This window comes from Bufo bufo, chromosome 11 (genome assembly GCF_905171765.1).
Source record: "Bufo bufo chromosome 11, aBufBuf1.1, whole genome shotgun sequence".
NCBI classification, from domain to species: Eukaryota; Metazoa; Chordata; class Amphibia; order Anura; family Bufonidae; genus Bufo; species Bufo bufo.
The window spans coordinates 95,949,835-95,961,933 of record NC_053399.1 but is presented as its reverse complement, the minus strand read 5'-3'; the positions used below and the strand labels follow the sequence as shown (position 1 = coordinate 95,961,933).

Sequence of the window (12,099 nt, the reverse complement as noted above, 5' to 3'; positions counted from 1 at the left end):
AATAGTAACAATTCTTTCTCCTGGTGCTCTCATTAGTAATAGTACCCCCTACATTGATAATGCTCCTTGAGAGTGCCCCTGTTGTAAGTAATGCCCCCATACTAGGGTTGCACCGGTTATCAAATTTTCAATATCCAATCAATACTTTTGTACCCGGATCGATACGATACCGGGATTCGATATTTTCCGATACTAGGCTGCGCTACTGCAATGCCTAGTATCAGAGAACATGGCAAGCACCGCCCTTAGCAACGCACCGTGTTCTCCTAAGCAGCACAGTGGCAGCTTCTGATCGGAGCCCCAGCAGTGTAATTGCGGGACTCCGAGCGGTTACCATGGCAGCCAGGACGCTACTGAAGTCCACCATGGTAAGCTCCCTGCTGCCGTGTGCACAAAGCACAGCGCAGCAGGGAGACTGTAAAGTCCTATTCACCCTAAAAAAGCTCTATCAGGGTGAATAGGACAGGGGTTCTAGCGCCCTAAGGAGGTTAATGTAAAAAAAAAAAAAAAGTTTAAACCCCCTTCCCCCACCAAAATATTGAAAGTTTAAATCACCCCCTTTCCCAATTTTCATGAAAAAATATAAAACAAAACAAAAATAGAAACATATTAGGTACCGCCACATCTGAAAAGTCTGAACTATTAAAACATTAGAAAAAAAAATAAAAAAACAAGCAATTTGCTATTTTTTAGTCACCTTTTCCCCCCGAAAAATAGGATAGGACTGTTCTATTATGAGTCAGAAGTTCCATAAAATGCGGAATGCACACGGCTTTTTTGTGTTTTTATTTTTTTTCCGCATGGTATCGATTATCACAATACTTTTTTTATGGTATTGAAATTGAATAAAAATGTTGGTATCTTGACAACCCTAGTCCATACTTTGCCCAATAATAATGCCCCCACAGAGTCCCCAGTACTAATAATACCCAACAGTGTCCCAGTGGTGATAAAGCTCCCTAACGTTCCCCTAGTAGTTCTAATGCCCCCTGTTATGCTCTCAATAGTTATATTGCCCCTTATAGGGCTCCCAGTAGTTATAATGTTCTCTATATTGCTTGCAGTAGGTAAAATACCCCTTATAGGACTCTCAGTAGTTAGTCAGGTCCATAAATATTGGGACATGGACACAATTCTAACATTTTTGGCTCTATACACCACCACAATGGATTTGAAATGAAACAAACAAGATGTGCTTTACCTGCAGACTGTCAGCTTTATTGAGGGTATTTACATCCAAATCAGGTGAACGGTGCAGGAATTACAGCAGTTTACATATGTGCCTCCCACTAGTTAAGGAACCAAAATTAATGGGACAGAATAATAATCATAAATCAAACTTTCACTTTTTAATACTTGGTTGCAAATCCTTTGCAGTCAATTACAGCCTGAAGTCTGGAACGCATAGACATCACCAGACGCTGGGTTTCATCCCTGGTGATGCTCTGCCCGGCCTCTACTGCAGCTGTCTTCAGTTCCTGCTTGTTCTTGGGGCATTTTCCCTTCAGTTTTGTCTTCAGCAAGTGAAATGCTCAATCGGATTCAGGTCCGGTGATTGACTCGGCCATTGCAGAACATTCCACTTCTTTCCCTTAAAAAACTCTTTGGTTGCTTTTGCAGTATGCTTTGGGTCATTGTCCATCTGCACTGTGAAGAGCCGTCCAATGAGTTCTGAAGCATTGGGCTGAATATGAGCAGATAATATTGCCCGAAACACTTCAGAATTCATCCTGCTGCTTTTGTCAGCAGTCACATCATCAATAAATAAAAGAAAACCAGTTCCGTTGGCAGCCATACATGCCCACGCCATGACACTACCACCACCATGCTTCACTGATGAGGTGGTATGCTTAGGATCATGAGCAGTTCCTTTCCTTCTCCATACTCTTCTCTTCCCATCACTCTGGTACAAGTTGATCTTGGTCTCATCTGTCCATAGGATGTTGTTCCAGAACTGTGAAGGCTTTTTTAGATGTCGTTTGGCAAACTCTAATCTGGCCTTCCTGTTTTTGAGGCTCACCAATGGTTTACATCTTGTGGTGAACGCTCTGGTGAAGTCTTGTCTTCATTGTTGACTTTGACACACATACACCTACCTCCTGGAGAGTGTTCTTGATCTGGCCAACTGTTGTGAAGGGTGTTTTCTTCATCAGGGAAATAATTCTTCGGTCATCCACCACAGGTTGTTTTCTGTGGTCTTCCGGGTCTTTTGGTGTTGCTGAGCTCACCGGTGCGTTCCTTCTTTTTAAGAATGTTCTAAACAGTTGTTTTGGCCACGCCTAATGTTTTTGCTATCTCTCTGATGGGTTTGTTTTGTTTTTTCAGCCTAATGATGGCTTGCTTCACTGATAGTGACAGCTCTTTGGATCTCATCTTGAGAGTTGACAGCAACAGATTCCAAATGCAAATAGCAGACTGGAAATTAACTCTGGACCTTTTATCTGCTCATTGTAATTGGGATAATGAGGGAATAACACACACCTGGCCATGGAACAGCTGAGAAGCCAATTGTCCCATTACTTTTGGTCCCTTAACAAGTGGGAGGCACATATGCAAACTGTTGTAATTCCTGCACCGTTCACCTGATTTGGATGTAAATACTCTCAAATTATAGCTGACAATCTGCAGTTAAAGCACATCTTGTTCGTTTCATTTCAAATTCATTGTGGTGGTGTATAGAGCCAAAAAACATAGAATTGTGTCAATGTCCCAATATTTATGGACCTGACTGTATAATGCCCACTATAATGCTCCTAGTAGTTATAATGCCTCCTATAGTGCCCCCAGTAGTTATAATGCTTTCTCTAGTGCCCCATTAATTATAATACCCCCTATAGTGCTTCCAGTAGTTATAATGCCCCCAGTAGTTATAATGCCCCAGTAGTTATAATACCCCCTATAGTGACCCCATTAGTTATAATGCCTCCTATGGTGCCCCAGTAGTTATAATGCTTCCTATAGTTCTCCCAGTAGTTAAAATGCCTTCTATTGTGCTACCAGTAGTTATAATGCCCCCCCTATACTGCTCCCAGTAGTTATAATATCCCCTATACTGCTCCCAGGTGTTATGCCTTCTATAGTGCTTCAAGTAGTTATAATGCCCCCTATAGTGCTCCCAGTAGTTATAATGCCCCCTATAGTGCTCCCAGTAGTTATAATGCCCCCTATAGTGCTCCCAGTAGTTATAATGCACCCTATAGTGCTCCCAGTACTTATAATGCCCCCTATAGTGCTCCCAGTAGTTATAATGCACCCTATAGTGCTCCCAGTACTTATAATGCCCCCCTATAGTGCTCCCAGTAGTTATAATGCCCCTTATAGTGCTCCCAGCAGTTATATTGCCCCTATAGGGCTCCTAGCAGTTATAATGCCTCCTATAGTCCTCCTTGCAGTTTTAATGTCCTCTATATATACAGTATACTGTCCTCTGTAGTATATATACAATATACTGTCCTCTGTAGTATATATCTACAGTATACTGTCCTCTGTAGTATATATCTACAGTATACTGTCCTCTGTAGTATGTATGTGTGTGTGTATATATATATACACTCACCTAAAGAATTATTAGTGCCACCATACTAATATGGTGTTGGACCCCCTTTTGCCTTCAGAACTGCCTTAATTCTACGTGGCATTGATTCCACAAGGTGCTGATAGCATTCTTTAGAAATGTTGGCCCATATTGATAGGATAGCATCTTGCAGTTGATGGAGATTTGAGGGATGCACATCCAGGGCACGAAGCTCCCGTTCCACCACATCCCAAAGATGCTCTATTTTAATTACTTTATTATTAATTTAGTTAATTAATTTTAATTTAATTACCACCAAAATAATCTAGTCAAATACCACCAAACTAAAAAGAAATCACGGAACTATTTTAATTTCACAGACAGGAAAAATTGTGCCTATTTTTACAGACTGTCCAGAACTGTCTAGACAGTTGGCAACCCTGCTCGTAACGCCACATTATAAATCATCTTCCCTGACCCTGTAGTGTGCGGCACCAGGATATGTCTACATAGAATATGACAGCAGGACCACCATTAGTAATATGAGATCTGCCATCACCAGTCACTGTGTCTTCTGGGCTAACACACTCAGCTCTGTTTCACTATCCATGTCACTTCCACTGCATCTCCTATATTCTGCTTCTAAGGCCAGTGCCACATGTAGGGTTGCCTCCCTTCCCAACAAAAAATACCGGCTAAGTTAAGTCACACCCCAAAGGGGGTGTGGTTGTGGGGGCGTGTGCAGTGTCCTGAAACACACTGCTTAAATGGGTTCTGACGTTCTTTTAAACTGGTGATCTATCCTCTGGATTGATCATCATCATCTGATCTGCCGGAGTCCGACACCCGGGACTCCTGCCGATCAGCTGTTTAAGAAGGCATTGGCGCTCTAGGGGTACCGCGGCCTTCTCTCTGTTTCCCTCAGGCCTAGTGACGTCACGACTAGTATCACTGGCCTGGGCGGGGCTAAGCTCTGTTCACTTGAATGTAGCTTAGCCCCGACCAGGCCAGTGATACTAGTCGTGACGTCACTGGGCCTGAGGGAAACAGTGAGAAGGCCACTGCGCTACTGCCAGTGCCGCTACTTTCTCAATCAGCTGATCGGTGAAAGTCCCAGGTGCTGATGATCTGTCCAGAGTATAGATCATCAGTTTAAAAGAACTGCAGAAACCCTTTAATATTGTTATTTTGTTTTATGAAACTGTGCTTGTGCCTGAGTTCCCATAAAGTTGCACAGGGAGGGGGAGGTTCTAACAAACCTCCCAAGGCTGACTCTGCCCTGCTCTCAGAGAAGGAGGAGGAGAGTGTGAAGTCTAAGGAAAAGCTGCACCTCAGCAGCCATTGTGGAGAGTTATCAAAACGCCAGAGTTAGTTCCATGTACCAGCCCATAGAATGAAAAGATTACAGGAGATCCAGGCAACCCAGAGAGCGAGTGAGAATATTGGTGAGGAAGGTAATTGTCGTTTATTAGGCTCTAGCCTCCTCTGCATCTGGTGGAGAGATTCTAACCTACCTGCTGCCCACTATAACCAAAGACAGAAAGGCCACCTATCAGGAGATAGTATTCCTAGAGGATACAGAAGTATATGACTATACAGTACAGCAGAGAGATTGCATCCCTCCAGCCTGAAGAAACAAGGGATTGATTGTTATAGAGGAAAACAACCCCTTATGCAACTTTTGGGAACTAACCTTGTTGGGGATATAAAGCAAAAGGCTTTATATAAAAGAAAGGATCAAAGAAAAAATGTCAAATGATTATTGATCCTCGAGGTGGACATATATAACACCTCAAAAAGAGTTTGATCGGTTATTTAATTATATTGTGCAATCAGTAAAGCAAGGTACAAGCATCTATGCACAAATATGAATGATTTATATACAATAATTTAAAATACAATCAAAGATTAATCAATGTGAAATTAAAAATTCTGCAATGATACACAGTGATATGCAGTACCCAAAATTTGCCACTAGATGGCACCAACACAAATACCAGTGTGTACACAGTACCTCTCAGACAGAAGAATATAATACAGTCCGTCTCTACCACAATTTTTAGATATAAAAACTTAATAATGTTAAAGGATAGATACGAACCCTTGCTCTGCACAAACCATGAAAAATCGCGGATAATCGTGTAGCATGGTCACACAATTTATAAATTATCAAGCCTGGTATTGACTATGGAATGAAATTATTCCAGTCGGAGAGTTACCTCTGAAATCAATATTTCGGTCTTTTATTCAGTAATATGCATTCTTGATGTAGCACTTTTAACAACTATACATCCGCCAACACAGGGGAGTTTGCTAAATATCAGTTAGACACACTTTCCTAGTTTGGAGTTTTCCAATCATTGTCGGCTAGGCGTGTACATATGATAAGGACTGTGATGTCATTATATTACCCTAAATGCACTTCTGCTGTTGGTGTAATGTTACTCATTTACCCCTAGGTGACACTATTACCTAAGCTATTAGTATCATTCTATTAAGGGGTAAATATCCAAGCATGACTTTATCTCACATTCTATACACATGACCTTTGGAACCTTAAATTAGAGCTTAGGGATTAATTTTGATACGTATACCAATTAAAACACAGACGCTTGGGCACCAATTGAATGTTTCCCATACTCCCAAATTTATGTTCTAGATAATATGATGAGCCTTGTTTTCTCACAGAGATATCTGTGCCTCCTCTGCTACACCAACGGGTATTTGATGGTTAGTTAAAATAACACATCTTTACAGATACTCATTAACAAAGTCCAGACTTAAACTGTTTTCATAATATAATAGGAATATATGTGTTCCTATTGAGAAATATATATGATAACAAATACATAAACGTCTTTAAGAATACGTAACAATATAAAATTATACATATGTCTTATTGATTTTCTTGTACAAAACTAAGGTTGATTTTAAGAGTGTATAGATATCACATATTTTCTGCTTCATTAATAAATACCAAACTGTAGAGGTAATTAGCACCAGCTGCTTCTAGAGAACATCCTTATCTCCTGTCATAAATCCATAAAGAGTCAAGATGGCCTCTTTTCAGACTGGTACATCCATGAGAAGAAATCTTACTAACAGCGTCCTTTCCATGACCCTCTCTCGGCCATCTTTAAAATTCATACATATAGCAATATGGCCTCTTATAGGTCTGATCAAATCCACTATATTATGATATTTAGATAAATGTTTTATACACTTATGAAAAAGCACAACAACCTGACCCATTGTAGAAGCCGCCTTGCTGTAAATGACTTTTGCGCACATTGATGACCTTTGGATCAGCTTCAGTAAAGTATTGGGAATTTCTTAAGAGAACTGGTCTCTTTATTGTGCCAACATATCACCTATTTGCACCTTACGGTGCTGGCATCACGAACACCAGGGACCCTGCCTCCACGGCACCTAAAAAACCATTCCACCAAGGGCACCTCAACCACCATCTGGCGGGAGTCCCTGCACAACAGAGTTTGCCCCAAAGGAAATTGTGCTGTCCTTCCATTCACTGCACACCGGCCCAGGGAGCTCTGCTATCTGTGAGTAAAACTACTACTACCCCCATCGGCCCACCATAACTCACACATATTGCCCCTGCGGTCCGGTGTCTGCACGTGGCTTAACACAGGTGTTAAGTCGCTATGTCATAATGTGGCTCCCAGTATTAAAAATGCCCCCATTAGTACCCCCCAGTAATAGTAATGCCCCCATTAGTGCCCACCAAAAATATTAATGCCTCAGTTACTGCCCCTAGTTATATTAATGCCCCCATTAGTACCTCCCAGAATTAATAATGCCCCCATTAGTGCCCCCAGTATTAATACCCCGATTAGTGACCCCAAAAGTGACCCCCAGAATTACTAATGTCCCCTCTCTGCTTGCGCAAAAAAAAAAAAGAAAAGAACTCGCCTCCTCCATTTGATGGCGGCACTGTGAACACTCGCTGCACTGGAAGCTCAGGACCGGACCTGCGTTCCTCCACTATGACGTTACACAGGTCCAGTGAGCAGCGAGTGTTCACAGCGGCGCCATCAAATGGAGAAGGCGGGTTCTTTTTTGTTAACACAAGTGGGGGAGGGGCGGGAGTTAAAGGTTGTACTAATGAGCGCTCCACAATGGAAGCATTCATTAGGACCAGTCCATACAAGAAAATACCGGCAATTATTATTGGCGATAGAAAAAAATTACTGCTATCAGCAGGGGAGTTACCGGCCGGTTAGCTGGTGAGTTACCGGTCGGTTGGCAACCCTAGTCACATGTGAACATGCCATAAAGTGAGGACATTCCTCAGGGGTTCTGGATTTCTAGGACATGGACATATCATATAGCTGCCGCCATTCCTGACATCCACCACACACAAGAGGCGGCTTCTAGTGATGACATTTATGGAGTTTACTAACAGCCGGGGACATTTTCTCTCCACAGTCACAATGTACAGGTTTTATACTAACGCTCTGTGGACGCCTCACCCACATCTCATCTTCTTATTCTTACAGTTTGGCTGATAATGAACTACCAGACACTTCCTGCATCCATTTGGCATCTGTAATAAGGAATAACCCGTCCCTGAAGATACTTGACCTGTCTAAAAACCGTCTGTCTGGTCCTCACTTCAGTGACTTGATGGAGGCTCTGTCCAGTCCGGCCTGCAGGATAGAGACATTACAGTGAGTATAAGAGATGTGTACAGGACTGAGACATGTGGGGCACAAGGTATACAGTCGTGGCCAAAAGTTTTGAGAATTACATAAATATAGAAAATTGGAAAAGTTGCTGCTTAAGTTTTTATAATAGCAATTTGCATCTACTCCAGAATGTTATGAAGAGTGATCAGATGAATTGCATAGTCCTTCTTTGCCATGAAAATTAACTTAATCCCAAAAAAACCTTTCCACTGCATTTCATTGCTGTCATTAAAGGACCTGCTGAGATCATTTCAGTAATCGTCTTGTTAACTCAGGTGAGAATGTTGACGAGCACAAGGCTGGAGATCATTATGTCAGGCTGATTGGGTTAAAATGGCAGACTTGACCTGTTAAAAGGAGGGTGATGCTTGAAATCATTGTTCTTCCATTGTTAACCATGGTGACCTGCAAAGAAACGCGTGCAGCCATCATTACGTAGCATAAAAATGGCTTCACAGGCAAGGATATTGTGGCTACTAAGATTGCACCTCAATCAATAATTTATAGGATCATCAAGAACTTCAAAGAAAGAGGTTCAATTCTTGTTAAGAAGGCTTCAGGGCGTCCAGGAAAGTCCAGCAAGCGCCAGGATCGTCTCCTAAAGAGGATTCAGCTGCGGGATCGGAGTGCCACCAGTGCAGAGCTTGCTCAGGAATGGCAGCAGGCAGGTGTGAGCGCATCTGCACGCACAGTGAGGCCAAGACTTTTGGAAGATGGCCTGGTGTCAAGAAGGGCAGCAAAGAAGCCACTTCTCTCCAAAATAAACATCAGGGACAGATTGATCTTCTGCAGAAAGTATGGTGAATGGACTGCTGAGGACTGGGGCAAAGTCATATTCTCCGATGAAGCCTCTTTCCGATTGTTTGGGGCATCAGGAAAAAGACTTGTCCGGAGAAGAAAAGGTGAGCGCTACCATCAGTCCTGTGTCATGCCAACAGTAAAGCATCCTGAGACCATTCATGTGTGGGGTTGCTTCTCATCCAAGGGAGTGTGCTCACTCACAATTTTGCCCAAAAACACAGCCATGAATAAAGAATGGCACCAAAACACCCTCCAACAGCAACTTCTTCCAACAATCCAACAACAGTTTGGTGAAGAACAATGCATTTTCCAGCACGATGGAGCACCGTGCCATAAGGCAAAAGTGATAACTAAGTGGCTCGGGGACCAAAACGTTGACATTTTGGGTCCATGGCCTGGAAACTCCCCAGATCTTAATCCCATTGAGAACTTGTGGTCAATCCACAAGAGGCGGGTGGACAAACAAAAACCCACTAATTCTGACAAACTCCAAGAAGTGATTATGAAAGAATGGGTTGCTATCAGTCAGGAATTGGCCCAGATGTTGATTGAGGGCATGCGCAGTCGGATTGCATAGGTCCTGAAAAAGAAGGGCCAACACTGCAAATACTGACTCTTTGCATCAATGTCATGTAATTGTCGATAAAAGCCTTTGAAACGTATGAAGTGCGTGTAATTATATTTCACTACATCACAGAAACAACTGAAACAAAGATCTAAAAGCAGTTTAGCAGCAAACTTTGTGAAAACGAATATTTGTGTCATTCTCAAAACTTTTGGCCACGACTGTACATTGATTTTATTCTATTTTATGCTCAGCACTATTGTTATGTCTATGAGATAAACTGCTGACTAGGGTTGTCCCGATATAAAAATTTGTATTAAATTTCAACACCATAAAAAAGCATTGCGATACTCTATACCATCCGATACCATGCAAAAAAAAACACCAAAAAAGCCGCGTGCATTCCGCATTTTATGGATCGTCCGGCCCATAATAGAACAGTCCTATCCTATTTTTTGGGGGGAGAAGGTGACTAAAAATGCCGAAACATGCAGTTTTGATTTTTTTTTTTTCAGTTACAACGTTCACTGCATAGGAGATATTTTTTTATATTTTAATTGTTTGCACTTTTTCGGTCGTGGCAATATGTAATATGTTTATTTATTTTTTGTTTATAAATTTTATATATAAAATTGGGAAAGAGGGGGATTTAAACTTAATATTTTGGTGTTTTTTTTATTTTTATACTTTTTATTTAATAACTATTACCCCCTTAGGGCTAGAACCCTTGTCCTATTCACCCTGATAGAGATCTATTACAGTGAATAGGATCTTACACTCTCCCTGCTGCCCTGGGCTTTGTGCACATGGCAGCAGGGAGCTTACCATGGAGGGCTTCAGTAGTGTCCTGGCTGCCATGGTAACCGATTGGAGTCCCGCGATTACATTGTTGGGGCTCCGATCAGAACTGTCACTGCCACCAATGAAGAGGAGGGGAGGGGATCCTATGGCCACTGCCACCAATGAATATAACAATGGGGGGGGTCCTGTGGCCACTGCGCCACCAATGATTTTAATACTGGGGGAAATGGGGAGGGGACAAGCGCACTGCACCACCAATGGTTATAATTTATAATACAAGGGGGGGCACACTGCGCCACCAATGAATGTAATTAACACATTAATTCAAGTGTAGGCAGCCGGTGCCGGCGGCAGTATCACATACCCGGCCTCAATACCAGGGCCACACCTGAGGGGTTAATTGCTGCGGTTCGGCGGACCGCATGCCCTGTCATAGAGGGCCGGGTATGTGATACCGGCACCCGCTGCCTACACTTAAATTAATGTGTTAATTACATTCATTTTTTGCGCATTGACCGCAGCCCCTCCCCTCATCCTTAGTACAATGACCTCATTGGGGGCAGTGGCGTCACAGGAGGAAGGGAGAGAGAGAGTCCCTCCTTCTCCACTGTGATGCTGAGTAGAACACGGTGCGCGCTGAGAGCAGAGCGCCATGTTCTCTAACAGATAGCAGCGCAGCCTAGTATCGTTAAATAGTAAGACCCGGTGTGGTATCGATCTGGGTCTAAAAGTATCGATTGGGCATCACTGATCAGGGCGATCTGTATGTGCGCTCTGCCTGATCACTAATGAAGCAGTCAGGGGTCTGGCCATGCTGGATCTCCCTGACTGCTGTTTTAGCAAGATTTTTTCTTACTAAAAGGGTGTCTTTTATAAATTGTCAAATACAGTTTGTCTGACTTTCAGTGATGTGGTCCCGGTCATAGGAGAGAACTGCTGAAAAGTATCTACATTGTAAATGGCTTCTCTGGGACTTTGATATTGATGGCTTGTCCTCAGGAACAATATCTGACTGGTGGGGGCACCCCCGACACCCTGCCTATCAGGTGCTTAACCCCTTAAGGACACAGCCTTTTTACACCTTAGGACCAGGCCATTTTTTGCAAATCTGACCAGAGTCCCTTTAAGTGCTGATAACTTTAAAACACTTTGACTTATCCAGGCCGTTCTGAGATTGTTTTTTCGTCACATATTGTACTTCATGACAGTGGTAAAATGAAGTCAAAAAATTATTTTTTTTTGCACCAAAAAATACCTAATTTAACAAAAATTTGGAAAAATTTAGCAAATTTCAAAGTTTCAGTTTCTCTACTTCTGTAATACATAGTAATACCCCCAAAAATTCTGATGACTTTACATTCCCCATATGTCTACTTCATGTTAGAATTGTTTTGGGAATGATATTTTATTTTTTGGGGATGTTATAAGGCTTAGAAGTTTAGAAGCAAATCTTGAAATTTTTCAGAAATTTACAAAAACTAAATTTTTAGGGACCAGTTCAGGTCTGAAGTCACTTTGCGAGGCTTACATAATAGAAACCACCCAAAAATCACCCCATCTAAGAAACTACACCCCTCAAGGTATTCAAAACTGATTTTACATACGTCGTTAACCCTTTAGGTGTTGCACAAGAGTTATTGGCAAATGGGGATGAAATTTGAGAATTTAATTTTTTTGTCTAATTTTCCATTTTAACCCATTTTTTCCACTAA

At 42.1% G+C, this 12,099-nt stretch overlaps 1 protein-coding gene across 3 annotated transcripts in view; it reads left to right on the top strand.

Moving 5' to 3' along the window:
* Positions 1 to 12,099, top strand: part of LOC120981731 (NACHT, LRR and PYD domains-containing protein 3-like) — a 190,574-nt gene that overhangs the window by 54,892 nt on the left and 123,583 nt on the right. For all 3 annotated transcript variants that reach the window (XM_040411410.1, XM_040411409.1, XM_040411411.1), the window contains one exon: positions 8,032 to 8,202. In XM_040411410.1, the coding sequence (XP_040267344.1) occupies positions 8,032 to 8,202 (171 nt within the window). The remainder of the gene's footprint in view (positions 1 to 8,031; positions 8,203 to 12,099) is intronic.